At 50.7% G+C, this 27,675-nt stretch overlaps 1 protein-coding gene across 1 annotated transcript in view; it reads left to right on the top strand.

Annotated features, from left to right (window-relative positions):
* The window catches only part of LOC144784430 (BOS complex subunit NOMO1-like), a 318,569-nt gene that overhangs the window by 278,736 nt on the left and 12,158 nt on the right, over positions 1 to 27,675 (top strand). The window contains exons 28-30 of the mRNA XM_078663178.1: positions 3,356 to 3,457; positions 7,695 to 7,814; positions 20,568 to 20,660. Of these exons, the coding sequence (XP_078519304.1) occupies positions 3,356 to 3,457; positions 7,695 to 7,814; positions 20,568 to 20,660 (315 nt within the window). The remainder of the gene's footprint in view (positions 1 to 3,355; positions 3,458 to 7,694; positions 7,815 to 20,567; positions 20,661 to 27,675) is intronic.

Below are 27,675 nucleotides of genomic sequence, written 5' to 3'. Positions count from 1 at the left end.
TAATATAAAATGTAAGCAAAGCGTAATTATGTACGAAACATCTTGAAAAAACATATATCATTTTGTGAATACAAGAACAGACATGTATTGAAGCCGCATATGAATAATACAAAAACACCTAATTATAACTATACTATAAAGTGGAATGATATAAGAAAGAAAAAAAGGTGCATGAAAGCAGTATATAGAAACGAGGAAGAGACAGAGAGGGAAGATGCAGAAGAGCAGAAAGAATAAGGAGAAGTCTACACAACCATACTACAATGAACCATAGTATAATGCAAATGTAATACAAAAAGCTATTGAAAGAAGCAACAATACTTAATTTATAGACAATACATCTGCAACCAATATCTATAAAAATGCAGGTAGCCTGTAAATTGAAACAGCAACAATATAAGTGAAACACACCGTAAGAAAGATAGATAGGAGCAATAAAAAAGGAGCAGAAAAAGAGGTACAAAAACTAAAGAGATCAGAGAAGACGGGTAAAAGAAAAAGAAGAAAAAATTGAAAGGATCTAAAAAAAGTTTTCTCGAAAGAAAAAGAAGAGAAAAAGAAAAAGATGGAGAGGCAGGATACGAGAAAGAAGGAGCACTTTCAGAATAGTATGGAAAGGAGAAAAGAAATAGGACGTACGATAGCAGAGGATTAGATTAACATGGAAACATGGCTGGAGAAAAAAGAGGAGGTAACCATCCAGAAAAAAAGATACAACCAGGAGTAGAGAAAACAACAAATCAGGTCCCTGAGGCACCATGAGCCTGTGAAGTTGTTCTTTGAATTTCCATCTCTATTTCCTCCTGGTTATCCAAGAACGTTGCCAAGTCCGCCGGTTCGTCGAAGATTCTGGAACGCCCTTTATATGTAATGCGAAACTTGGATGGACCAGAAAAGGAAAAAGGGATGCCCAAGTCAGTGAGACGTTTTCGAAGATTCAAGAAACCTTTCCGTCTTATGACCGTGTCTCTGGCAAAGTCTTGGGAAATAGATATGCGATGACCCTCCCAAATGAGTTGCTTAATCTTGCGCATATGAGACAAAATCAGCTCAGTGTGTTGATGCCGTAAGGGCTTAAAAATGATTGCTCTTGGCTGGGTGGCTGCCTTAGAACGGAACGTTGGAACACGGTGTGCTCGTTCAATCTCAAAATCTCTGAGGAAAGATAAGTGAAGCGTATCCGGAATCCACTTAGATAAGAACTCAATCATGGAGGAGGATGTTTTCTCTGAGTCCTCCGGTAGACCAAAAATACGCAGATTAGATCTTCTATTACGGTCCTCCTGCTCCGTGAGGTCTCTGCGCAGCGCCGCCATAGAGCGCTCCATTTGAGAAAGGGACCTAGATTGCTTTTGGATACCATCCTCTGCGGAGCTTATCCGTGTTTCTGACGCTGATACACGTAAAGAAAGGGCTTTAAAATCATTTCTTATAGCAGACACTTCCACTTGAAGTAAGTCAGTGTTAGTTTTGGTTGACTGCGCAATATCGTGAACCTCATTGAGGCGCGCCAAAATGGTGTCCAATGTGGAAGTATTGTCCGCCTGAGGAGATTCAGGAGACGGAGAGACTGACTTAAGTCGCTTCAAAGATGTGCCCGGGTCCTTAGAGTCTTTGGTGTTCAAGGACCGATTCATATTGACAGAGTTGTAGCAGAAGGCTAACAAAAGACCCCTGGAGTAGAGTATAGCACCAAAGTTACTCAAAATAGTCCGGTACAGTGGAAAAAAAGAGGCAGTTCACGCTCAAAACACGCTACGCAACTCTAGCGGATCAGTTATGAGCAGAGATAGGCAGGAACTCACTTCAATGAAGCGATATAAACACCTCAATGAGTCAGTGAAGAAAAAATAAAAAAACTGTGAGCAGCTTCAAACCCAGCCAAGCAGCAATAGAGTAACATTAGAAAAAAGAAAAAGTATAAATGTTACCATTGTAGACAGCGTGTGAAGAAACCCTTAGTCAGACACTGAAGACTGCTAAATTGGATCCGCGGCGGCGCCTCAGAAGCCAGATGCGAGGAACATCATACGCGGTAAAATGGCGGCCGCTCCTCAGGAATGCGAGCGCCTGTGAGGTGTGAAGCCAAACGCATATTTCCGATGACTCAAACCGCGGAAAAACAGCGTCGTGGAGGTCAGCACACGTTCCGCTGTTGGTGTATGGTTTTTCCGGTCAGGAGGGCAAGAAGAGACGGAGAGAAACGCTCGACGGGACCAACTCTCCCCGGAGCTCAAGCGCAACACGCCATACCGCAGCGGCGCGCAAGCCACGCCCCAAAATGGTATTGTGTTTTAAAGTTTTATGGTCCAGTCGGGTTATTGGATATCCATGAGTTGGTGACAGCAGCACTACAAATAGTTCTGAGGCCGACCACTTACAGGGGGTCCAACATGGGTTGCATTAACCTTCACACTTGCACCACATTGCCCCCCCCCCCAGTTTAATAGCCCATATATGCTAAACCACATGTTTAAATACAATTTTGAAGGCGATAGGGAGTTTCCAATGGGCCCCCAGGTTACCACTAGTAACTGGGATTGCTTTTTAGAATCTCACTGATTCTTTAACCTGATTTATATTCTGGACTGAAAGGCAAACGGACATGGTTCAGATTGTTCTGGGATGATGGTGATCAGCATCAAACTAAACCTACGAACTAGATTGAAAGAAAAATCTTTGTTTGCATTGCATGTGTACTTTCATATATTTAGCTGTACTACTTTATTTTGATGTACAAAAAAGCCCTATTCTGTCGTGAAGATCAAGCAATGACTGGACATTTGATCACTTGTGTTGTATTTGTGTTTTAAAACTACCAGAGTTTGTATTGATACATTGAGGAGACTTTGACTCCTTGATCTCGCTGAGCAGGCAAGGCTCATCACAAGGATTACACAATACTTCGTAGTGGCTGTGAAATGGAGAATTGGTCTGAGCCGGAAGAAATAAATCCATGTTAAATCACTCCTTGTCGAGGCGTGGACACAAATCCTTAAAGTTGTGCCTTGAATATTTTGGTTGTGTTTGAGAGCTACTCCACAACTTATTCCAACTATCGACTTTGATTAGTCAAATGTTCTTTTGTGTCACAAATGTCCTAATACAGGGTTTCCCATGCTAACTTGAAATGCATGCAAGTGAAAATCTCACTGAGGGTGTGGTAGGATCTTGGACAATTATAAGATGCTTTTCCTGTGTATAAATTTGATTCCAATGTGTAGTTATTTACATTTATTTGGCTACACAAGTAACTTGTTTTCAGTAAGTGACACTCAAATTGCCCTCTCCAGCATTGAATTTCTGTACCTAGGACCTTTAATTGTTATAATTTATGTTCATTTCTCATGCTTAGGTGAAGCTCTACAAAAGTGAAAATCTGGACAATCCAATCCAAACGGTTTCTTTGGGACAGTCCCTTTTTTTCCATTTCCCACCACTTCTCAGAGATGGAGAGGTAAATATTGCAATACGTTCATTGTTTGTAAGGGTTCATACTTTGTGATCCCTTGATCCAGTAAGGTGGACCTCAAGAATGTTTGTGAGGTACAGAGAGTTTCTTTAACCGCATGCGTGCGGGCGGAATTCCGCTCGTACGCGGGGATTTTCTAAAGCGCATGTTACGTGACGAGCTGGGCTCGTCATCAGCGTGCGACGAGGCTACGCCATGACGAGCCCAGCTCGTCATCAGCGTGGAAGGGGTTAAAACCTGTATGTAAAGGGAAGTGGGATTGTAAGCTGCAAAGAAATAACTTGATTCCTAATTACATTTTTGGATAAGTGCATAACTGAGTCCGGGAGTCTGGATGTGATGAAGCATTGTGAAAAAGAGATAATAAAATGAGAAGTAAGTAAAAGCTTGGAATATAGTGGTATTAATGTTTTGGGGATGTAGCAGGAAAAAGCGTACAGTATGTTAGCATTCACTTGTTTGGAGGAGGTGGTTGCAGCTGGTTTGAATGTTTTTGAGAGGAAGGTTTTTATATGAAATCTATGGCTGAAAATAATAAGAGTTTAATACTTTGTAACCTACTTTGTTAAACTCTTCATATTGCCCAGCATTCATGGAGTGGTGAAAGGTGATTCTAATGGCACCTGCAAACCACACAAGAGTGTCATTGGAAATGGATTTTACTAAATGTTGTGCCTTGTACTTGATGAAAAAGGAATATGGGATCCACCATCAGTCCCTACTGCGCTATGTTCAGTTTGGGTAAAGGTCCAGTTTTGACAACTCTTGCCAAATAATGCAGGGACTTTGAGCCCTACGAGTTTTACTAATATTAATTTACGACCCGATTAATGCTTGTAACCACAGAGTGACACAAAGTGGTTATTGCACTATGATGAAATTCTCTCCAACCTTGCCTATAGAGTTGCTATTGGCTGTTTGTTACTTTAGAAGTGTGAGAAACTGTACTGCCTATTTAACATTTGGGTAGTTGATAATTGTTTCAGGGATGCTTGAGGCAGATGAAATAACACTTGTTCATGCAACATGTATGTGTGAACCTAGCAAAAAGGCAGAAGAGTGATGTACAATACCCATAAAGTCAACAAGTGAGGTAGCTAGCTTGTGGACTGTCAAGGCACTGTGATGCAGTGTTCTCCAAAGAGGCGTGTCCTCAACAGTTTCCCTAAATTGGTGCAGCGTGTGGACATTCCAAATGGATACGGGAATGTTGTTCATGATCCCGGGTGCATAGAGGGAAAAGACCTGCTGCCTTGTGTTTTTATTTATTTTTTACACTTCTTAATCTGCAGTCTGTGTCCTGGCTATGGGTTTGCCTAGAACCACCAGAGATGGGGAACTTGTAGGGATTCTGGTTGGGATGGCTTTGTAATTGATGCAGGTTATGTTATGTTGATGTGTATAGCGCACCTGAGAGGGTATCCAGGCGCTTGGGCTGATGTGTGGTCCCCAAGGTGCTTATACAAAGAACCAGGTGTTCAGCTTCTTGCAGAACTCAAGAAGTAAGGTGGAGGCTCTGATGTGTTGAGGGAGGTAATTCCATGTCTTGGGTGCGATGTAGGAGAATGAGCGACATCCAGTTTTGCTTTTGCTTATGCGTGGAGTGCATGAGAGTGAAAGTGAGTGAACGTAGCTGCCTGGTGAGTTGGTGAAAGTGTGTGCCGCCTGTTCAAGTATTCTGTTCCTGTGTTGTGTAGGGGTTTGTATGTGTGCATAAAAATTTGTATTTGCTGTGCTTGTGAATGGGGAACAAGTGAAGCTACCTGAAGTGAGGTGTAATGAGGGTAGGGCGTGAGGAGGTTGAGTATTACTCTTGCAGCTGTGTTCTGGATGGTCTGAAGTCTTTATAGGAGTTGTTTGGAGGTTGCTGCATAGAATGCGTTACTTTAATCCAGTTAAGTGCTTCCGTGACAATCCGTCTAATGTTCTTAGGCCACCATGTGAAGAAATTTCGCAGCATGTGTAGGTTGTGGAAGCAGTAGGTTATACTGCGTTGACTTGAGCCGTCGTGTTGAGCTTGTCATGTAGAACTTGTCATGTAGGATGATCCCTTGATTTCTTGCGTGGTCTGTGGGTGTTGGTCCTAGCTCCAAGGACCACCAGTTGTGTTACCATGGGGAGGTCTCGTTGCCGAAGACCAGTACTTCCGTCTTTTCAGAGTTGTGCTTCAGGCATTTGGTTTGCATCAAGTCTGCCACCATGGTCATGCAGTTGGCCAAGCAGTTGGTGAAGTTGGTTTTAGTGGTGGTTATCTTGTTTGTCAGGGAGAGGTTGAGACAGATGTAATCAGCGTAGTAGATGTTGGTGATGTCTTGTGATTGGATGATGTTGGCGAGCGGTGTTGTGTATATATTGAAACTGTGTTGTGTATACATTGAAAATGGTGTTGCTGATGAATGATCCCTGTGGGACTCTGCATATAATTTGTTGGTTTCTGATGTAAAGGATGACAGCCTGACCCTATGGGCTCTTTCTGTGAGGAAGGAAGAGATCTATTTGAGAGCGGATCCTTGTATGCCTATCTCATGGAGTCTTCTGATGAAGGTGTTATGAGAGACCGTGTCGAAGGCGAAAGAGAGGTCAATTAGGATGGTTGCCGCTGTTTCTCCTTAGTCTAGGATGATTTGAATGTTATTGGTGGCCGCAACAAGTGATGTTTTGGTGCTGTGGGTCTTTCTGAATTCTGATTGAGTGTTTAGAAGATGGTGATGTTTGAGGCAGGTTGTGAGTTGCTGGTTGTTGGCCTTTTCAATCACTTTGGCTGGATTGCGGAGCAGGGAGATGGGTCGGAAATTGGCTTCTTGAGGAGGGCGTTGTCTTAGATTCCATTCATCAGTCAAAGTGGCATCTGTGATGGAGGTGTTGTTGATGTGGGTCAGGGAGATGGTTATTGGTGATGTTCCCAGATTGTAGATGGGATGGGAGCATGGGTCCTGTGGGGGCCCCTGAGTGGATGGTCCGCATGATTGCTGCTGCGTCGTTTCAGGTGAGGGTCCATTTGGTCTTGGGTGGTGGTGGGTAGGTTAGTGATGAGTTCTCTGGGATTAGGTTGGTGTGTCTTGTTGATGTTTGTGATTTTAGTGTGAAAGACGTTGTATAGATTGTCGCAGAGTTGTTGGGAGGCAGAGATTTTCCTGGCAGTGGCTGTGGGCGAGGTGAATTCCTTAACTATCGAAAAGATCTCCTTGCTGCTGTTGAAGCTTCTTGGATGCGGGCCACTAAGGCTTTTTTATTGGTATCTCCTATTTGCTCTGGATAGCGTCTATCGGTGGGGTCGTGGCTGGCTCTCCATTTCCTTTCTAGCTGTTTTCAGTGTCTTTTGGAGTCTGAGGTCTTCTTTGTACCAGTTGGCCTGCTTGTTTGATTTACCATGCTTGCTGGGTTTGATTGGGTTCATGGGAGTCAGTGCCGTTCTTGATCCAGCTGTTGATGTTCTTGTTGAGGTTGTCTGTGGGGCTAGGTTGAGCTGTGCTGGGGAAGCTGAGCCAATCTGCATCTGTGAGGTGGTGGATGATGGAGCTGTTGGTCTATGTGAGCGGTGTGGTGGAGCTGTATTTGATGCTGTAGCTTGTGGTCAAGATGGGGCCCAGTGTTGACCTGCGGTGTGTGTTAGTTCTGAGGTGAGTTGAGTGAGTCTGAGTCTGGAGTTGATCGTGAGCAGAGAGGAAAGTCGTTTTAAAGATAGTGTCAGCAGTCAAAGGGTGACAATGGAATCTGATCAAGATGGGGTCGATGTGATCATACTTCTTCAGACCCTGTATCAGACATGCTATTTTGTGTACAATGCTCCTAATGGGTGCCTGTTTGGAGTCTGGTAGGCCATTGAGTAGGATATTGGCACCATCCAAATGAAAGAGTATGAGGACTTGAACTGCAATTATAAAGTCACTTTCTGGACCGAATGATTTCATTTTCTGTAGAATGGAAAGAGCTGGTGCCAGGCCATCTTTGTTTTCTGGCAGTGTGTTCCTTGAGGGTGAGGTTGGTGTCCAGGGTGAATCCAAGTGCCTTGGTAATACACAGAAATTCTGTCTAGGGTTGAGCTTCAGATAGGAGCTCAACATCGAGGGTCTGGATGATGGGCAGTGTTTGAGGAGTTGGATGTCTGAAGCAGAGAAGAACATAAATAAATTATAAACCTTGGTTTCCTCTTTAATGCTGTTCCCATCTCACAATATGTATCTTAGCCCTGAATTAAACTGATTTCATTCTTTCCCTACAGAATTATGTTGTGGTTCTGGACTCTTCTTTGTCAAAATTTCAGTATGAGTACACCTCGCCTCAGGTTTCCTTCAGTGCTGATGGATACCACAAGCACATCACTTTAAAATTCAATCCCACGGTAAGAGCAGGTTTACTCTCCTAGCATGTATTTGTATGTTGCAATAGAAACAAATTCTGACAAAACAGGTGCAAGGCTGTCTAGGGTTCAGCCAATAAGGCATTGAAAACCATTGAGTTAATCTCTTTAACCACATCGCTGCGGCGGCTATTCCGCCGCAGCGCTAAGGGGGCGGGGGGGCGCGCGGCGGGCGCATGCTGGTGACGGAACCGCTCCGTCACCAGCCGCGGTTGAGCTGTGCTCATATCTGAAAGAAACAGGTTAGTATTAGATTCCTTACCTTAGAATATCCCCAGGCGTCAGTCTGGATCCGGAAACTTTTGCGTAGCAGTACCCCTGCGCGTCGGTAGGCGTCGTCTGCAGGCGTCCCCTGCGGCTCCGCGTCGTCGGCGTCGTGCGCCGTGATGACGTCGCTGGAGTATATAGACGCCGCCTCCGCGCGCTGACGTCAGTTCTTCTTTTTTCCGCGCCAGTTAGCGCAGATCCGAAGAGCAGTACTCCGGTCTTTTGACCAAGTTTTTTGTTAACTGATTGATCTTTACGGTGCCGGTAGGATGCCCGGTTTCAAGAGTTGTGACGAGTGCGACCGCCTGATGTCGGTCACCGACCACCATCGACTCTGCCTCCGGTGTCTGGGCGCGGACCACGACGTGGAGTCCTGCGTCGACTGTCGGGCCTTGACTGGAAAAGCTAGGCGGGAGCGGTCCCGCAAGCTTCTCGAGCTCCGGTTGTCGGCCCCGCGTCGAGAGCGGTCCCGGTCCGGTCGGAGGTCGAGGGAGCGGTCGAGGGAACGGTCGCGGGGCCGCCATGAGCGCTCCGGGAGTCGCCACCATTCCTCCGGCTCGTCAGGTAAGCACAAGAAGTCGGGGCGTCGCCATCGCACCCCCGACTCCCCCCGACGCCCGCGTGCTGCGGCCGGGGGCTCGGGTGACCCCACCCCCGCGGTCCCGCATGGGTCGCCGACGCCGTCTGCCCCACACCTGTCGGTCCCTGGGGAAGGCGCGTCGCGTGAGGAGATCGAGGCCTTCCTCATTGCTATGAGGGCGAGGTCTTCTCCGGCGGGGCCTTCGGCGCCTGCGGGCCCGTCGGTCCCGTCTGGGGGCCCGAGCGGTTCGGGTGCTCCTGCCCCGGCGCCGCCGGTGGCTCCGGCCCCGGCGCCGCTGGTTCCCTCTGGTTCGTCGCCGGCTGGTCTCCCGGCCTCTCCGGCGTCGGTTCCTGTGGGCCAGCCCAGGGTACCGCCCCCGCGTGGTGCAGCGACTCCGCCGTCGGCTCCGGCCGGCGTCGGGTCCCCGGCACCGACGCCGCGCGGCGCCACCCCCCTTTCCTCCCCGACTCCGGACTCGGAGCCGGACCGGCGTCGGCCGACGCCGGACCCGACGCCGATGGGGCCTGTTGACCCCGATGTCTATATCGTCGACCCAGAATATGGGTATGACGAGGAGGAGTATGGTGAGGGTTGGGAGGGGTCTGAGGACCCTCTATCCCGTGCCTGCCAGTACGATGTGGACTGGGTAGGTGATCTGGGTGATGCCAGTGGCCTGGACGAGTCGCCCAACCCTGGGTTTGTCTCTCCGTCCCCTGTGGCGTCCGAGGCGGGTGCTGCCTATTCGGTGGTCCTGATGAGGGCTGCCAAGGCCTTACACCTTGAGCTCCCCGTCGCGAAGGTCAAACCGAATATCCTGACGGAAGTTTTTAAACCGCAGTCATGCCCCCAGGAGCCTCTGCTGCCGTTTAATGAGGCCCTGACGGATGTCCTTCTGGGCACCTGGTCCAGGCCCGCCTCTGGTGCGCCGGTTGACCGGAACGTTGCCAGGCGTCACCGTCCCTGCGCGGACGACCCTGCCTTCCTGTCCACCCATCCCTCCCCGGAGAGTCTGGTGATCCAGGCCTCCACTTCGCAGTCCGCATTTCCGTCGGCTCCGCCCGACCGGGAATCAAAGAGGTACGACCAATTCGGAAAGAAAGTGTTTTCCTCTTTGAGTGCTGGACTGCGGTCTTGTAACACCGCGTGCCTCTTGGGCCGCTACACCCACTCCCTGTGGGATACGGTCGAGGAGTGTTTGCCGCAATGCCCCCAGGAAGTGCGGGACAAGCTCACCCGGGCCTTTGTTGAGGGCCGGGATGCGGCGCGGTACTCGATCCGTTGTGGTCTGGACACCACGGACTCCCTGGGACGGGCCATGTCCACTACGGTGGCGATTCGTCGCCATGCCTGGCTGAGATCTGCCAACTTCTCACCAGACGTCCAAAATACGCTTATGGACATGCCATTTGATGGCAGTCGCCTGTTTGGTGACAAAGCGGACCACGCGCTGGAGCGCTTCAAGGACTCCAGGGTCACGGCCAAGTCCTTGGGTCTCTCGACCCAGACCCAGCGCCAGCAGACGGGTTCGTTTCGGCCCTTTCGTGGCCAAGGGAGAGGAGGTCCCACACGTGCTGCCAGCCACGCGGCGCAGAGCGCTCCCCAGCGCGGTGGCGCCCGTGGTTTCCGCCGTGGTGGCGGTAGAGGCCAGCGTCGTGGTCAGTCCACGCCTCCCTCCGCTGCGGCATCCAAGCCTTCCTAGTCCGAGCTTTCGGGCTCACGTGACGCCAGTGGGTGGCAGGGTTCGCCATCACCACTCCCGCTGGCGCGCGATAACATCGGACAGGTGGGTGCTGCAGCTTGTCCGAAGGGGCTATGCCCTCCCCTTCGAGTCCACTCCTCCAGCCATGCCACCGCAGAACCACCGTGTGTCGGGGGACCACTTGACACTTCTGCAGGAGGAAGTTACGGCCCTCTTGGCCAAGGGGGCCATCGAGCGCGTTCCTGGGCCAGAAGTAGGGTGTGGTTGCTACTCCCACTACTTTCTGGTACCCAAGAAGGACAAGGGAGGCCTGCGTCCTATCTTGGATCTACGGAACGTCAACGGCTTCCTCCGGAAGGAGAAGTTCAAGATGTTGACTTTGGCTCAGGTCTTGGCTGCTCTAGACCCACAAGACTGGATGGTAGCGTTGGACTTGCAGGATGCGTACTTTCACATCCCCGTCCTGCCGGCCCACCGGCGTTACCTGCGGTTCACGGTAGGCCACGAGCATTTTCAGTTTATCGTGCTCCCATTCGGCCTTACCAGCGCCCCACGGGTGTTCACGAAAGTGATGGCGGTGGTCGCAGCTCATCTGCGCCGGTTAGGGGTTTCAGTCTTCCCCTACCTCGACGACTGGCTGTTGAAGGCGGGCTCGCCCCAGACAGTCGTCCACCACCTTCAGATGACGGCAGACCTCCTGCACGAGTTGGGGTTTTCCATCAATGTGCCGAAATCACACCTGTGTCCCTCTCAAAAGCTCCTTTTCATCGGAGCGGTTCTCGACTCGGCGCAGTTTCGGGTTTATCCCCCGGAACGGCGGGTCCGGGATATTCAGGCTCTGATTCCCATCTTTCAGCCGTTATCCCGGGTTTCGGTCAGGTTGACGCTGCGGCTTCTGGGGCTGATGGCCTCCTGCATCCTTCTGGTGCATCACGCCAGATGGCGGATGCGGGCTCTGCAGTGGGACCTGAAGTTTCAGTGGGCCCAGCATCAGGGCAACCTATCCGACCATGTCCTGATCTCGGAGGTCACTGCGAGACAGTTGCAGTGGTGGCTTACGGACCGCGATTGGGTCAGGGGCAGATCCCTCTCCCTTCCCCAACCGGAGCACGTGGTTGTGACGGACGCGTCCCTCCAAGGCTGGGGTGGCCACTTGGGAGAGGCGGAGATCAGAGGCCTCTGGTCTCCGGCGGAATCCCGGCTCCATATCAACATGTTGGAGCTGCGGGCGATTCGCCTAGCACTGAAGGCATTCCTCCCCTTTGTCAACGGGAGTGTGGTGCAGGTGTTCACGGACAACACCACCGCCATGTGGTACTGCAACAAACAGGGCGGTGTGGGGTCGTGGACCCTTTGCCAGGAGGCTCTGCGCCTCTGGCAATGGCTGGAACGTCAGGGCGTGACTCTGACGGTTCAACACCTGGCAGGTTCTCTGAACGCCAGGGCGGACGAACTCAGCCGTCGGTGCTCGGTGGATCACGAATGGCGTCTGAACTCGGATGTGGCGAGAGGCCTCTTTCAGCAATGGGGAGAGCCTTGGTTAGATCTATTCGCCACAGAAGAGAACGCGCAATGTCATCAGTTCTGCGCGTTGGAGTTTCCAAGACGGCACTCGCTCGGCGACGCCTTTCGGCGCGAGTGGAGTTGCGGTCTGTTGTACGCCTTTCCGCCTATACCACTTCTGCCCAGAGTGCTGAAGAAGATCAGGCGCGACCGGGCCCAAGTTATCCTTGTGGCTCCGGACTGGGCTCGAAGGTACTGGTATCCCGAGCTACTCAGCATGACAGTCGGTCCCTCGATCCGCCTGCCCCTTCAGGAGGACCTTCTGTCGCAGCAGCAGGGGACGGTCCTCCACCCGAACCTGTCCAGTCTCCACCTCCATGCGTGGAGATTGAGCGGCGACAGTTGAGGCCATTTGACTTGCCTCCTGAAGTCTGTGATGTTATTCTGGCAGCCAGGCGTCCCTCCACAAAGTCGGTATACGCCTGCCGGTGGAACAGATTTGTGGCATGGTGCACAGCAAAGGCTGTGGATCCCCTTTCTGCCCCTCTGTCTGAGGTTCTCCTCTTCCTCCTTTCCCTTGCCCAGCAGGGCTCTGCTCTGGGCACTATCAAGGGCTATCTTTCTGCCCTTTCCGCCTTCTTGAGGCTACCTGATCAGCCATCTTTGTTCAAGTCCCCTATTGTGTTAAGATTCTTAAAGGGCATCACGCACATGTATCCTCCAGCTCCGTTCGTGATGCCTCAGTGGGACTTGAACCTGGTTTTGACTTTCCTGATGTGCGCTCCCTTTGAGCCCCTTCATTCCTGTCCTCTCCGTCTTCTCACCTTAAAGACGGCCTTCCTGGTAGCCATCACCTCTGCCAGGAGAGTGAGTGAGCTCCAGGCTCTTTCTGTTCAACCTCCTTTCTTGTCTGTTCATCCTGATAAGGTGGTTCTTCGGACCAGACCTTCTTTCCTGCCCAAGGTAGTCTCTGCTTTTCACATTGGGCAGTCCATCACCTTGCCCTCCTTCTTCCCGCCTCCGCATCCTTCAAAGGATGAAGAGCGGCTCCATCGTCTGGACCCAAAACGTGCGCTTTCATTCTATATGGATCGCACACGCCAGTTCCGGGTGGATGACCAACTGTTTGTTGGCTACGTGGGTGAGAAGAAGGGAAGGGCGGTACAGAAACGGACCATCTCTCGGTGGGTCGTCCTGTGCATCAAAGCATGCTACTCTTTGGCTCGGAAGGAGCCTCCTGTTGGGCTGAGGGCCCATTCCACTCGGGCCACGGCGGCTACTACTGCCCTGGGCCGGGGAGTCCCTTTGCAGGACATTTGCCAGGCGGCCACGTGGGCCTCGCTGCACACCTTTGCGAGGCACTACTGCCTGGACAGTCAAGTCCGGAGGGATGGCTTCTTTGGCCGTTCGGTCCTCCAGGACTTTCTGGTGTAGGTTGTATTGGTTCGCAGACCCACCACCGGGGTTGGTATTGCTGGGGTATCTATTCTAAGGTAAGGAATCTAATACTAACCTGTTTCTTTCAGATGAACAAGTTACTTACCTTCGGTAACGATATATCTGTAAGAAACAGTAGTTAGTATTAGATTCCTTACCGCCCCGCCCATCCTCCCCGTTCTGCGAACTGGTACCTAGGGTTAGGGACATCCCTTTCAGGGCCCTAGTTTCAAATGGCACCAGTGTTGGTTCTCACATGGCTCTGCGTGTTCTGGCGCGGAAAAGCTGTGTGCAAAGAACTGACGTCAGCGCGCGGAGGCGGCGTCTATATACTCCAGCGACGTCATCACGGCGCACGACGCCGACGACGCGGAGCCGCAGGGGACGCCTGCAGACGACGCCTACCGACGCGCAGGGGTACTGCTACGCAAAAGTTTCCGGATCCAGACTGACGCCTGGGGATATTCTAAGGTAAGGAATCTAATACTAACTACTGTTTCTTACAGATATATCGTTACCGAAGGTAAGTAACTTGTTCGACGGAGCGGTTCCGTCATGGCCCCGCCTGCTCAATGGAACGCCCAGCGCAAGCGCGGAATCCACGTGCCATGACGGCGAGCGTGCCATGACGGAACCGCTCCGTCATCAGCACAGCGCCACCGCGGCTGATGACGGAGCGGTTCCGTCATCAGCATGGATAGGGCTAAATGCCCTGCAAGTTGCTACAATGGGTGTAAAAAGACGTTGAAACTCACAGGCCTCCTTTGTAAGGTACTGAAGAGACTGAACAGAGCTTATAGTCTGGGTTAATAGTGCAAACCGCAGATGTAATAGTAAACCCTACATTATTTATGTGCAGATAAGAGCAAGGGAATTTGTTTTATTGAAGCTGCCCCTTAAATCCTTCTCCTTGTTCACCTTAGAGGCAACCTCCTATTATCTGGAGTGTTTTTTTAAAACTTTTTTTCTGTCCATTGGACCTCTACCTGAATCACGCCCAGATTACAATAAATTGTAGTTGGTGCTAAGCACTCTTAAGGGAGAAAAGTAGACAAATAAGCCATTTCGGATGCAGTATGCTTAATGTGCATTTGCCAGTGATCAGCTCTGCACACTTTAGAAATGAAATGGCAGGTGCAAAAAAGAACCCCATTTTTTTCTAAAAGACTTGAATAGCAGCGTTATTTTGCAGTTAAGGTGTCTCAACTTCCTTGACAGAGACAGTTCTTTATACAGACAAAAAACATTCCGTGTTTCAGAGATTAGAGGTTTGGCGCGTTTTTAAGAGCTTTACGCTGTAGTAAACCTTCTCTGGACTCCAGGCAATGTTTAGGCAATCACAGAAGGATCTGACTTCAATTTAGAAAAATAGAAGACGGACCACCCCTCTAATTCTTACCAGAGTAAGGAGAGTGGACGTATCTAAGTCAGACAGTATCTTAGACTCCGGAGTATTTCTAGCAAGTCTATCAAATAGAGTAACACGTACATGAAAGCATAGATGGAATCCATTCGTTTGAAATCAACTTTTAGACCGGTACCACCGTGGGCACCCACAAATACGATATTTGGTTATCATATTTCAGAAAAATGCACCACTTTAATTTAACAACTCAGAAATGTTTGTGTATAAGTGACTATATGTGTGTGTGTTGCTACTTGAACATGTTTGGACATTCATCACGGACAAGGGAGGCATTTATAGTATTTACTATGCCAAAGTCAATTTACTTACTGTTGAAAAATGCTCTATTACTTACCGGTAATCTTCATTACTCCTGGTCCCGTTGTCCTCGGCCCATTCAGAAACTTATGGAGATAACCATCTTCCAGACAGAAAATAAAAACAAGAGGAATGCTGGGTTATCCCTACTGCCCCTCCCCCCGGGAGTATAAAGGTAGGATCTACCCAGCAGCCCTCCTGTACAAACAAGCCCAGACAGGAAGGCCGGCCGCCCGGGAGGGAGGGAGGGGCGTATGAATGGGCCGAGGACAACGGGACCAGGAGTAATGAAGATTACCGGTAAGTAATAGAGCATTACCCCCAGGTCCCTTATGTCCTCGGCCCATTCAGAAACTTATGGAGAAATACCAAAGCAGAAAAGCCGGCCTTCCCAACCCAACAGAAGCCAACCCAGGAAACCACACCAAGGCAGCAACCGCAGAAGGAAAAAGGAAGAACCGGGGAAACCCCAGGCAGAGCCCCCGACAAGAGGGACCCCCACCAGACCAGCAGACACCCAACAAGAGCAAGGGCGCACAGCCAGACGACCAGACCGGCCACCACAGAGGCCAACCAGCCCACCGCAGGAACACCCGACAGCCAACCAGCGACAGGGAGAGCACAGACACCCAAGCCACCACAGGCAAGGGGACAACAGCAGAAGATAGGCCAAACAAAGAGAAAGGCCAAGAGCCACCAGGCCAAAAAGCCAGAAACGGGCAGAAGAAGACAACCCATGCCAGAACAGGCAGGAGACAAGCGGACCAGAGGAACCAAAGGCCCAACAAAGAAGAACAGCGGAAGCCCACCAGAACCCGACCCGGAAGGCAAGACCGAGCCCAAGGCCAGGGAAAGAGAGAAACCCCAGCACCAGGGAACGAAGAGCAAACCCCAGGAAGCCAAGCCACCAGGTCCCGCAAGACGAGGACACAAGGCAAAGGGAACCAGCACCTCCAGGAAACCCGAGCAGGAAGAACCAACAAGGGCAACCAACCAGGACAAAGAGACCCGGAAAAAGAGGAAAGGGAACCGAAGGAACCCCAGGAACCCCAAAACAGAACTCCAGCCAAAGCGGAGGAAACGGGAGCAGGAATCAACAGCCCAAAGAAGGCAAACCTGAACACCAAAGCAGGAGTGCAACCGGACGGGCCAAGGACCCGGAGGACCCAAGACAACAGCAAGGGAACCACGAAGGACACAACAACCACAGCCAAGCCAAGCCAAACCAGAAAAAGGCCAGGCACAAAGACCCCAAACAGCCCAAGCAAAGGGCCGGGGCAGAAACCCAGAGGCCAGAGAGACAGAGGCAAAACCACCCCAGAGGACCTCACAGAAGCAACCGCAGCCAGGGAGGAAAGCACAAGCAAACCACATCCCACAGCCCGGCAAGACCCAAGGCAGGGCAAGCACAGGGGACGAACCCCGCACGGCGAAAAGCCGCAACCAAGGATACAGACAGGAAGCCAAAGCCGAAGCTAAAGCAACCCGCAGAACCAACCCAAAACAAGGGAAGGACAGAGGGCAAGACCCCAACAGAGCACAGGCCCGAGAGCCAACAGCCCCGCCGAAGCCCCAACGAACCCCAGAAGAGGCAAGAAGGGAAAACAAGAAGGCAACAGCATGACGGGCAGAAACAAGAACCAGACCGGAACACACCACACCCACAAGCAACCGGAACCCCACGACACAGGGACCAGTCACCCCACAGGCAGACAGGGCACCCGCAAAGAAGTGCCAAGCCACCCACGAAACTCCCAGAAGAGACTCCACCAGGCAGCCCAGGACCGCAGAAAGAGCACAACCAGGCAACCCAGAGCAGGACGCACAAACAGAAGGCAGACCAGCCCAGAACAGGAGCCAACAGGGAGGAAGCCCAAGGCAACAGGCCACCACAGAAAGCCACGGCCGAAAGCCAAGCAGAAGCAAACGCAGGCCACAGCAACCAGCGCAGCGCGCCTCCCACACGCCCAAGCAACGGGGAGACGCGCATAGCGACCTGGAAGAAACGGGGAGGTGGCGCCCCCGCTCCAAAGGGCCGAGAAACCGGAACACCGGCCAGGAGGAAGCCATGCCGCCCAGCAAGCCCGGCAGGCCGGGAGGCAGACCCAGCAGACATCCAGCGAGCCAAAAACCCACAGGCCCAGGATAGGCAACAACAACGGCCACCCCGCTCCATCACCAAAACCAGAAGAGGCAGGGAAGAAAACCAAAGGAAGAAGCCAAGCGTACCCCGCAGCTCCAGGAGGCCAGGCAGAAACCCACCAGGCCAGAGCCAAGCCACCGAGCAGACAGCGGAGCGTGGGAACAACACACCAACCCCGAGAATAGGAGGCATGACAGGACCCTGCAGCCGCCAGGAGGCCCCAGGCAGACAGCACAGCAGACACAGGAGGGGATGCCAGGAAACAGCAGAACCCAGCAAAGGGAAGGCCACAGCACCAGAAGGACCAAGCAGGCCCCCACCACGCACCACGCCCGACAACAGGCGCAGGCCGGGAGGAACAGAACAGCCGGACCCAAGGCAGCATAAGCCACCCAAGCAGAGGCAGAGGGGAGAGAGCACCCCAAAGAACCAACGGCACCCACGAGAGGAACCAGGCGCAGCCAAGGCAAAGAAGGTGAGGACCAGGAACCCGGAAGGGAAGAACCAGGATCCCCAAGCAGGGCAGAGGCCACAACAGCCAGCCCGCAGAGGAGGCAAGACCACCGAGGAAGAACAGGACGGCAGGCCAACCTGAACGAGGGGAGCCCACAGGACCCACCGCGCAGTGGCCCAAGAAGCAGGAACAACGACCCACCACCAGACGGGGCAGAGAGCCGGAGCAGAAGGCAACCCAAACAGGCCGCCGAAGCAAAAAAAGAAGAGACACCGGCACCAGAGCACCAGAGGGCAAGGCGCAAACCAGCAGGCAGGGAAACCCCAACCACACAGGGAACCCACGAGCAAGCACAGGCAGGAGCAGCAAAAAGAACCAGCCACCACAGAGGCGACCGGAACCCAAGCCAGAAACAGAAAGGGCAAACACCCCCAGAGGCGCCAAGAGCAGGGGAACCCTCGAAGAAGAGAACCAAGGGAACAGACCCACAGAACGTCCACCACCGGAGAACCGGGGCCAGCCGAATGTAGCGCGGACCCCTGAAACAGCAGCAGCAGGAAACCCCAAAAGGGAAGGCAGCACACAGCCCACAAGCAAGCCCCGACACCAAACAGAGGCGCAAAACCGCCAGAGCGGAGGCCAACCAAACGCCGCACAGGGGACCGGAGGACCGACAGAGGGCAAAGCGCCCACCAACACAGCAAAAGGAAGCGCCAGCCAAGGCAACCCAGGAGGCGGACGAGCAGCATCACGGCAGTGAGGAGCCCACAACAAGGAGAAAGGCACCCACACCCAGCCGCAGCGGAACAGGCAGCAATGAGAACAAGGAAAGCACCCCGCACAGCTACTCACACAGACCCCCGCACAACAAGTGCACAGGAAGGCCAAAGGAAACCGCACACCCAGAAGGGAAGAGGACCACAGAGCCACCAGACCCAGAACAAAACAGGGGCCAAAGAACAGCCCAACCAGCCACCACGGCAGGCAGCAGCGCACACACCCCTCCAGACCCGGGCCCAGGAAAGCACCCCAGAAACCGAGACCCAAAGCCCAGCGCCGCACTCGGAAGCGTGGCGAGACGATAGGAGGCACGAAACAAGGGTGGCAGCACCAAAGACGGCAGAGGCAGCCGTCCGCCCAGAAACATAGGAGGAAGAGCGTCCCCGCTGAGACTAGAACCTGGACCACCCACCGCCATGTCGTCCGTCCAAGCCGAAAGAGCAAGATAGGCAGAGTGTCAGGGACAGAGCAGCCCCACCACTGCGGCAGGCAGCACACCCCCCCCTCTCAGACCCAGGCCCAGGAGAGCAAGGGACAGAGCAGCGGCCCAGCTGACACTCAACATCAACAGCAGAGGCCAAAAACAAGCCCCCGTCGCACACCCCCCTCCAAGAACGACCAAGAGGAGGCGAGCAGAAGGGGCGCAGGGCAGCAAGCAGCGAAGCGCCCACACACACAGGCAGCTCCGGGACCAGGGCCTGCAGCGAAGAGGACAGAACTAGAAAGGCAAAGAGACCAGCACAGGAAGAGGAACCAATGCCGAGGAACGAACTCGGGACACCAGCCCCAAAGACCGCAGCTATGGCAGTCACGCCACACGCTCCGGCACCCCATGGAACACTCCGGAACAAGACATGCCGCATCCGAGCACCCACCGGGGGAGCAAGAGAAACGCAGCCCGACACCGAGCACCACGCTCCCAGGCATGCGACAGCAGCAGCTGCAGCCTCGAGATGCTGCAAGGAGGCAGAAGGGGCGGGCCGCGCCGGGATTCGAACCTGCAACCAACAGAGAGTACACAGAACTCTGGCGTGGGCGCCCAACCTGTCGAGCTACCAAACAGTCAAACAAAGCCACAGACAGAGGGAGAAAATTTACCGCAAAAGCGGGACTCACCCGGAGCGGGGGCCCGAGCAGCATCAGCAAGGCCCCCACACACCAACAGCCGGATCCGGGATCGACCATCAAGCGCAGCGCGTCTCCCACCCGGCCAGGCTCGGGGAGACGCGCACAGCGACCCGGAAGGAACCGGGGGCGGCGCACCAGCCGCAAAGGGCCGGAAAACCGGAACCACGGCCGCGAAGAAGCAATACCCCCCAGCAAGCCCGGCAGGCCGGGGGGCATACACATCAGGAAACACCACCCCTGCCCGCGAAGCCAGGCAGCCGGGCAGGAGGAGCCAGAAGAGCCTGCACGCCACCCAAGCCCAGCAGGAGCAGGTGCAGCTCAACATCACCAACAGCATCCAGCAACTCATTCTGTCGAAGACAGAAAAAAAGAACAGGAGGGCTGCTGGGTAGATCCTACCTTTATACTCCCGGGGGGAGGGGCAGTAGGGATAACCCAGCATTCCTCTTGTTTTTATTTTCTGTCTGGAAGATGGTTATCTCCATAAGTTTCTGAATGGGCCGAGGACATAAGGGACCTGGGGGTAATGTGCAATATGTGACAGCCTTTATGGTTGTCACTCAGGTTAAAGGACAATGGCATCACTGTGCACATACAATGACGTGTTTGTCTTGGTTTTCTGACCAGAAGGTGTAAATATCTCAGGGTACTTTGAATCAAAGGAGATCAAACAACAGGTGTAAAAACGTGGGAAAAGCACGATGAGTATTAACGGTTAAGGTTAAGAAAAGGATAACATAAATATTACAAGTCAGAAATAGTAAATATTTAGAGTAAATGTTTAAGCTAACGGAAGAGTGGGTTAAACCCCCCCTACAATATTACATTTTTAAGTTACATTATTTTAAAAAGAAAGAAGAACATTTATTGTGATGAGACTCCGACCTCATGAAAACAATGCCTCGAGGTTCACGAAAAAAGAATGGAGTCACCCAGATTATTCTGGAATTGAGATGTGATCCTAAGCTAAGAACATTGCATCCTTATCAGCTTGCTGTAATTTTTCTTTTGCTGTTTGCAGAGAAAGTTACCTGAACAGGATATTGCCCAAGGTTCTTACATGGCACTGCCTCTGATCCTGCTCTTGATGCTGGCAGGCTACAACCATGAAAAGGTAGGAATACTACAGTGATGACATTTTGAATTTTGCTCTCAATGCATTGATTTTCTACTGCCTATAATGCAGTGCCCTTTTTAATTATTTGATTATTTCAAATAATGTTACAAGATAAGCTAAATGTGCTGGCAACTTTTATAGCACATGGGTGTGATGCATGGATATCCGTATATCCATCCCCGTCCCGGTTTAGTAATATTTGTTCGCATTTGAAGACATACAACTTCCAACTAGAGGACCACTCCCCTAACTCTCAGTGTAGTAACTAGTTAACTCTCGCACAAGTAGCGGCACATTGTTTTTTCTCCTTTTAACGTTTTTCTGGTGAGCTTTTACCTCTACTATTCATATGTATTTTTTCGCCAAAATCACTACTATTACCAGCTAAATATACAACCTTTTCATTTCTTAAGGATGCATTTAGGGGGCATGGTTTGCCACAATAAGATTGGCATTTGAGCTAGGGATCCTGAAATGGGCCAGTAGATGCTATGTTTAATATCCTTATACAGGAAGCGGAATTTGGAGGAAGTCTAGCTGCGCAGCGATGGAACTGCTCATACTGCAGTGAGTGGTGTGAAAGAGGGAGTGCTGTCGGGCACCTCCCATCATTCTCCTTGCACAGGATTTACTACCATCTCTGGGAAGCAGAGGATCCAGAGCCATCAAATTGAGACGCTAACAAGCCTGGGCCTAGAAAAAAGCCGGAACTGACACCTCCTTGCTGGGAGGTCATGAGTGCTGGCCTTAAAAGAAAAGTATCCAGAGAAAATGACCCGCTGGAGCTTGATTAGACAAGAGGTGCTGGAGCCAGGACCGACTTTAGGGCAGTCCGACTGGTGCGACTGCACTGGGCGCTGACCTGTGGTGGGGGCGCCGACCTCATGAGAGGGGGGCACTTGTTTAGCAATAACTTACAATTGGAGAGATGAGGGACACTTATGCCTGGTGGTAGGGAGAGAATCGAGGAGGCGGTCATGGGGTGTACGGGCGCAAAAGATGATTATCGCACCAGCTGTCACCAGCGCTTAAGCCGGTCCTGGCTGGAACTGATTTGCACAGGGTGTGGTGCTGCCCACCCGAATGTCATTTTTTGCTGCTGGGTGTTTAGAGACGCCGGAGCTAGGATTGCAGAGACCTGTGCTTTTTGGGCGGAGTGATTAGGCGATGCTGAGTGCTGCTGAGGTACTATGCCAACCTTTGAGGCACCCTGAAGGGGATCAGAAGGTGCCAGAGAGAGAGAGGGAGACGGTGAGGTGCCCTGACTACTTATACCACATAAGGGTGACTGTTAGGCTGCAAGTCTCCCTCAGAAGGCCTCTACAGGTGACATTTCCTCTGTGCCAGCTGTTAATGTTTCCGACCTCTCCTGGTGCCCCTGGGACCATCTGGAACAGTCAGTGGGTGTGACATGAGCACCCTGTGGAGTGAAGAGGGTGCCTATTGGAGAAACTTGCGTGTGTAAGCCTAATTCAAGTTGAAAGGTGCTTTCTTTCTCCATTTACATTTTCCTCTCCCCTCCCCCCACTGGCACAACACGGCAGTTGTAGAGGGGGGTCCTCTGAATATTTGAGAAAGTGATCCTGGGCAGACAGCCTGTGTCCTCTCCACCTCTCCAGGGCAGGGGTGGAACAGAGAGATACATTTGCATGTTGTGGCAATCTATGCAGCTACCAATTGAGACTGTGCATGCTGCTGGGGCCCCTCCATGCGATGAGGAGGGCATTATTCCAATATGGGTTGATTGTGACATGCTTAGCCCTAACTGTGCTTTTCTAAAGGAGCCCAGATGGGTTCATCCAGCTCCACCTCCTGCCAGAGATCCGAAGTCTAATCTAGAACAGAGACCCTGAACCGTCCTTAAAGGAAATGTTGACTGCTGTAAGAGTCAAGGTCATGCTGGCCCTGAATATTAACCTCACTAAAAGAGATTTGAAGGTGTCAGATTGAGTTGGGTCAATGGAACATTCAGTAACAAATCACAACTCAAGCCGTAAGGACGTTCAAGAAGCCATCTACCGGCTTAAAGAAAACAGTCTGCTTTGTTGTTTGGGCTGAAGGTGCAGCAGACTGCTCTAGAAAAGAAAAATGTCCTCCTCGTGGGAGTGCCTCAACGAGCTGAAGTGCAGTCAGTGGAGTGGTTTGCTGAACCCTCCTCCCTGATCAGTGCCACTCGAAGGGTCTCACAAACCTATTTTCAGTGGACAGGGCTACTCATTCCCTGTGCCCCTGCTGAAATCTAATGGTCAGCTTGGAGTGAAAATCGTACACATCATCTACTTCTGGGGCAAAGATGCAATTGTTTTAACTATGAGATTTGCATTGCCTCTGGAACCGGGGTAATACATGCACCTCTTAATTCTGGTCTTTACAAAGGCTGTGCATAACCAGCGATAGAATCATTGAAGATGTGAAATGGGAACTGAAAAGAGGGGCTTGAAATACATGGTACTGTTCCTGACTCGACTTAAAATACTGGTGGAAGGGACATTTTTGCATTTTACCTCACCAGTATGCAACAAGCTGAAAAGATGGCACACAGCTTGGGAGAGCTGCAGCTATGTAACTTGGGGCCGTGGAACGCTCACACGCCGGAATAGTTCCCCTGCTGTGCTGAGCGTTCCACAGGAACGGGTGTGCTCATGACGAGCTCAGCTCGTCATGAGCACATGAGCACTGTGCCTCATGACGAGCTGAGCTCGTCATGAGCACCGGGGCGCTGTGCGTGCCCCCCAGCACCGCGGGGGAATATGCCCCGCACGGAAGGGGTTAAGGGGACTGGCAATCTTGTGTAGTTTGTAAACATTAGAGAGAGGGAACTCTCAATGAGAGAAGCTATGGAGAGTCTGTTGGCATTAAAGTATCATTGTAAAACAATTTTGCTTTCACTGGCACACTCCTTCGTTAATCTGAGTTCTCTGTGTATACATTTTTGACCCAGCTCATTAGAAACTGCTTTGCGTGCTACACAGTATTTGAAGGCTGCCGGTCCCCCATTTTGAATTATCAAAAAGTGTTCCAGTAGACATGTACCTGAGTAACTGTGTGACAGCTGTATGTCTTAAACGTTTTTTTTTTACAATCTGTACAAGAAAATAACCCAAATTATGACCACATAGTCAATCAACATTTCTTTAAATTTTCATTGTTATTGATGAACATATATCATTGTGGCGAGTCATCCGTGGTAATTCAATCTACTTCACTTCAATGTACAAACAGCAACATCAATTACAAAGTACAAAATCATATTATGGATGGACACATTCTTCTTCGATGTGACTCCGTCTTATTCATGCTGTGCCCTATGCATTTTGGGGCTCATGGTCCCTTCTTCAGGGGTCTCTGAAACATGTTTAAATAAAACCACATATTAAATCAGTGTCCCTGTTTGTCATCACAAGCTACCAACAGATTCTTGCAACCTTCTGGGTTAATTGCTAAGCTCATGCAGCCTTTGCCAATTAATAAAGTAACTGACACTGGTTATATCCACATTTACTATCATTAAGCTCTTGGTGTTAATGCAAGAAGTATAAAAATATGCGTAGTGACTACTCTCCAGTATACTCAAGTGTGTCTACGAATGAACTCAGTGAGTGATTCATTCGTAGATACACTTGAGTAGAATGGAGAGTAGTGACTACGCATATTTGTTTGGGATGTTACCATGGTGGAATACTGTTGAAAAAAAAGTGGCAGACATTGGTGAATTCTCATAATATCAGGATCACACAAGGGTATTACATAGTGCTAAGATGGCTGCTGCAAAGCACAGGAGTAACAACACAGGAATAAAGAGCATCTGTGGGAGCACCCAACAAGGCAACAGTGGGAGAACGGTAGGGCAGTGCCCACCATGTCACTCAGTAGACCGAATACCAAGGACCAGTACTCGATCATCCTGGGGCAGCCCCATGCGACATGCAAGAATCCAAAATTAATAGAATTGCATTTCAAACATGGCACTTGGGAGGCACCTGCAAATTTGGCTAAGCGCTCGGGGCTGACATAGAGAAAGTGCAGTAATTTAACGTTTATAAGTTGATGACGATATGTAAGAGGGGTCTCTCGTACCTGTGCACAGCAATGAGATCAGCATTTACCACCATTTGTACAGAGGGTTGCTTGCAAAGAACACAACATTTAGGCATGGGATGCATGATAGTTTGCTCGATCCGGACATGTTTTGGCACCTTAGTATCCAGAAGTCAATATTTAACTTAGTGGCTTGAGCCAATAAATAATTCACCCGCAAGTACAGTACCGCCAGACTGCCGGCTCTCAAAGGCTGGTTCCTTACACCTCATAGGGGACACAGCGGTTTACCTCCCCAGACCAGACGGTTAAGTGTTTTGTGGCAGATGCTTTAAAAAGGTTGCCGGAAATCTGACCGGGATTTTGGTAAAGAGTTATAAAAATTTCGGAAGCCCAACCATCTTAATAATCTAGATACGCCCAGGATGGGTAACAGCAGTTGTATCAAAGGTTCAAAATACGTTTGAAGTGCTCCTAGTGCTATAAATTTTGACTGAGCAATTCTGCAACGTTGGGTGTGACGAGCACTCCCAAGTACTTCACCCCTTCGGTACTCCATGTCGAGGGGTACCCAAGAGGCGGAGGAGTCGTAACATCTTTCAAGGGTAAAACTTCAGACCAAGTGACCGCCGAACCAAAAGCCTCTCTCATGACCTGGATGAAGATATTACCAAAACTCTGAATATACAGTACTATATCATCTGCATACAGGGAGATTATCAGAGGCCGACCCCTATACGGATCCCACGTCCGTAACGAAAGTCCCAAAGGAAATATGCAAGGTGTTGGATCCCAGGGCGAAAATAAGTGGAGAGAGGGGGCAGCCCTGATGCGTGCAGTGAGGATGGCATGTTAGTACTGACCAGTGACCCAAAGTCTAGCACTGTACAATAATCGGATGTACTGCAAAAAAAACTACTGCCCAGTCCCATACGGCAAAGCTCTTCAAGCATGCAGGGCCACTCCAGGCCGCTGGAGTTTTTCAGACACATCACTGGTAAATTAACGGACCATCTGCTCACAATATTTTGTGAGGCTCATTCTAAGGGCTGTTTACCAAACAACCTGAGATTAGTGTCTGCAGGACTGATATACAAAGATATGCAAAGAAGGAAAGCCCTGGACTGTTTGTGAGTAGGATAGATCCCCCGCCCTTCTGAATTTCGATACAAAAGTCTTGCTAAAACTGGGAAATGCCTTGTGAAGTACTAAATATAATCTTAGATATCTCTTTAGGTGGAGGGCCTATACAAGTATAGCGGTCAGGAGAGAGTGCATTCTACAGACCCCTCTAGCATAAAGAGCCATTTTAATTGTAAAGCCCAGACCTTTAACTGACTTCCTGAGTGGGTGCGCAGAGCGCATATATGTGCCTAGAATGTGTAGCACATGTATGGTAGTAGAACTTTTTATGTGTTTGTGACAGAAGTCTGAGTACAGGAACCAGTGGAATCCATTTTGCATGACCCCTGATTTAGCCTGGCACAAGATGGAGAGTGAATTCAGCATCCTCACACAGTGGAAGTGTATTGACTGCATTCCTGCAGCTGGAGAGTGGGACACTGAAGTAAAGAAAGATTGAAACAGGGTTACCATAAGAAATTCAATAAGGTTCTTGTTAGCAAAGGGCTGCTAATTATTCTTTTTGAGCACTGACACTTAGTAAATGGGTTGGTGCGATGGGTGGGACTAGAGTTTCTGTTGTTCCAGGTAAAAAAGTGTCTAGGCAGGCCCTGCCCTTTTGCTCTGCCGCATTACTGCTTCAGGAAGGCTGATTATATGGGGTGCAGGGATATCTCATTTCACTGTGCCTTTGTTTTGGATACTCCTTAAACCCAGCATTTATGCTACCTGCTGTGAGAGCCATCACCTTGCACAGAGGCTGTGTCAGAGGACCATCCAGGAAATTACATTTGAAAGAGAATCAACCCAATCCAGTTCTGAAACAGTGAATCCACATCTGTCTTGAAAAGGAATTTAAAAGTGGGGTCAAATTGCCCCACTTTGTTCCAATTTTAAGTTCTTCACTGAAGAAGAGAGTTCTTCGACGAGTACTCGAAGAACTTCTGTGTGATCAGGACTAGTGTTTGCATGACATTTAGTTTCCCAAAGGTGACATCATCTGAACTCTGCACTTTAATCTGGAGGAAGAGAGTCTGTCTAGATGCCTGCCTCCCTGCTGAGAGAGGGAAGGAGAGTGCATGCCTCAGCAGGATGAGAAACTGCCCTAGAGGAGAAGCCCAGCATCTTTCCATCATGTAGTACAGCCACAGGAAGCAGATTACCAAAAGGGAGCAAAGCCAGTAGTGCTCTGGTTTGTGAGGTGGGTCTCCCAGTATCCCCGTAGTGGTTCCCGCTAAGACACGTGCCAAGCATTTTCATGTGATCTGCCATCCTGTCATATGCCCTAGCGACTAGTGCTAAAGCTGCTAACTCCAGATTCCCCTCATCACTGCTAAAGTAGAAGCGGTAATCGGCCCTCAGACCACAAGTGCTTAAGCGACACTATTGACGGAAGGTGAGTCCCTCAGAGGGAGCTTATTGCTCTGATTCCGCCCATCATCTGAGTTCTGGGTGAGGTCTCAGACAAGGGCGTGAATGCGCAGTACACCCACCCTCACCCACCAAACTCCACTTACAGTCTGCAGGTAAAAGGAGGACTGAACGTTATGCGGAACAAGAGACTTAAAGCACAGAAGAACTCTGATGTAAGAACTTAGGACTTTTAGCGGGTGAACTTTAATTGGTGAAAGCTGCTTGAACTGATTTGCATATCCAGACTTTGGGGTATTTTGAGTGAACTACACCTGTGTCTAATCTATGCCTATAATCTAACTATACACTGGGGGTTGTAGACATTAGGAAGCTCTGATGGTAGGGAGAGGGTGCCAAGAGGGGTTTAGCACCCAGTAACTGAGATCCCTGTTGAGTTACGTAGAATTCTTTTTGTTCTGAGCTTGATGTACTTTCTTTT

Source organism: Lissotriton helveticus, chromosome 10 (genome assembly GCF_964261635.1).
Source record: "Lissotriton helveticus chromosome 10, aLisHel1.1, whole genome shotgun sequence".
Classification (NCBI taxonomy): Eukaryota; Metazoa; Chordata; class Amphibia; order Caudata; family Salamandridae; genus Lissotriton; species Lissotriton helveticus.
Note: the sequence above shows the minus strand (reverse complement) of the source record. Positions and strands in the feature narration are given on the sequence as shown.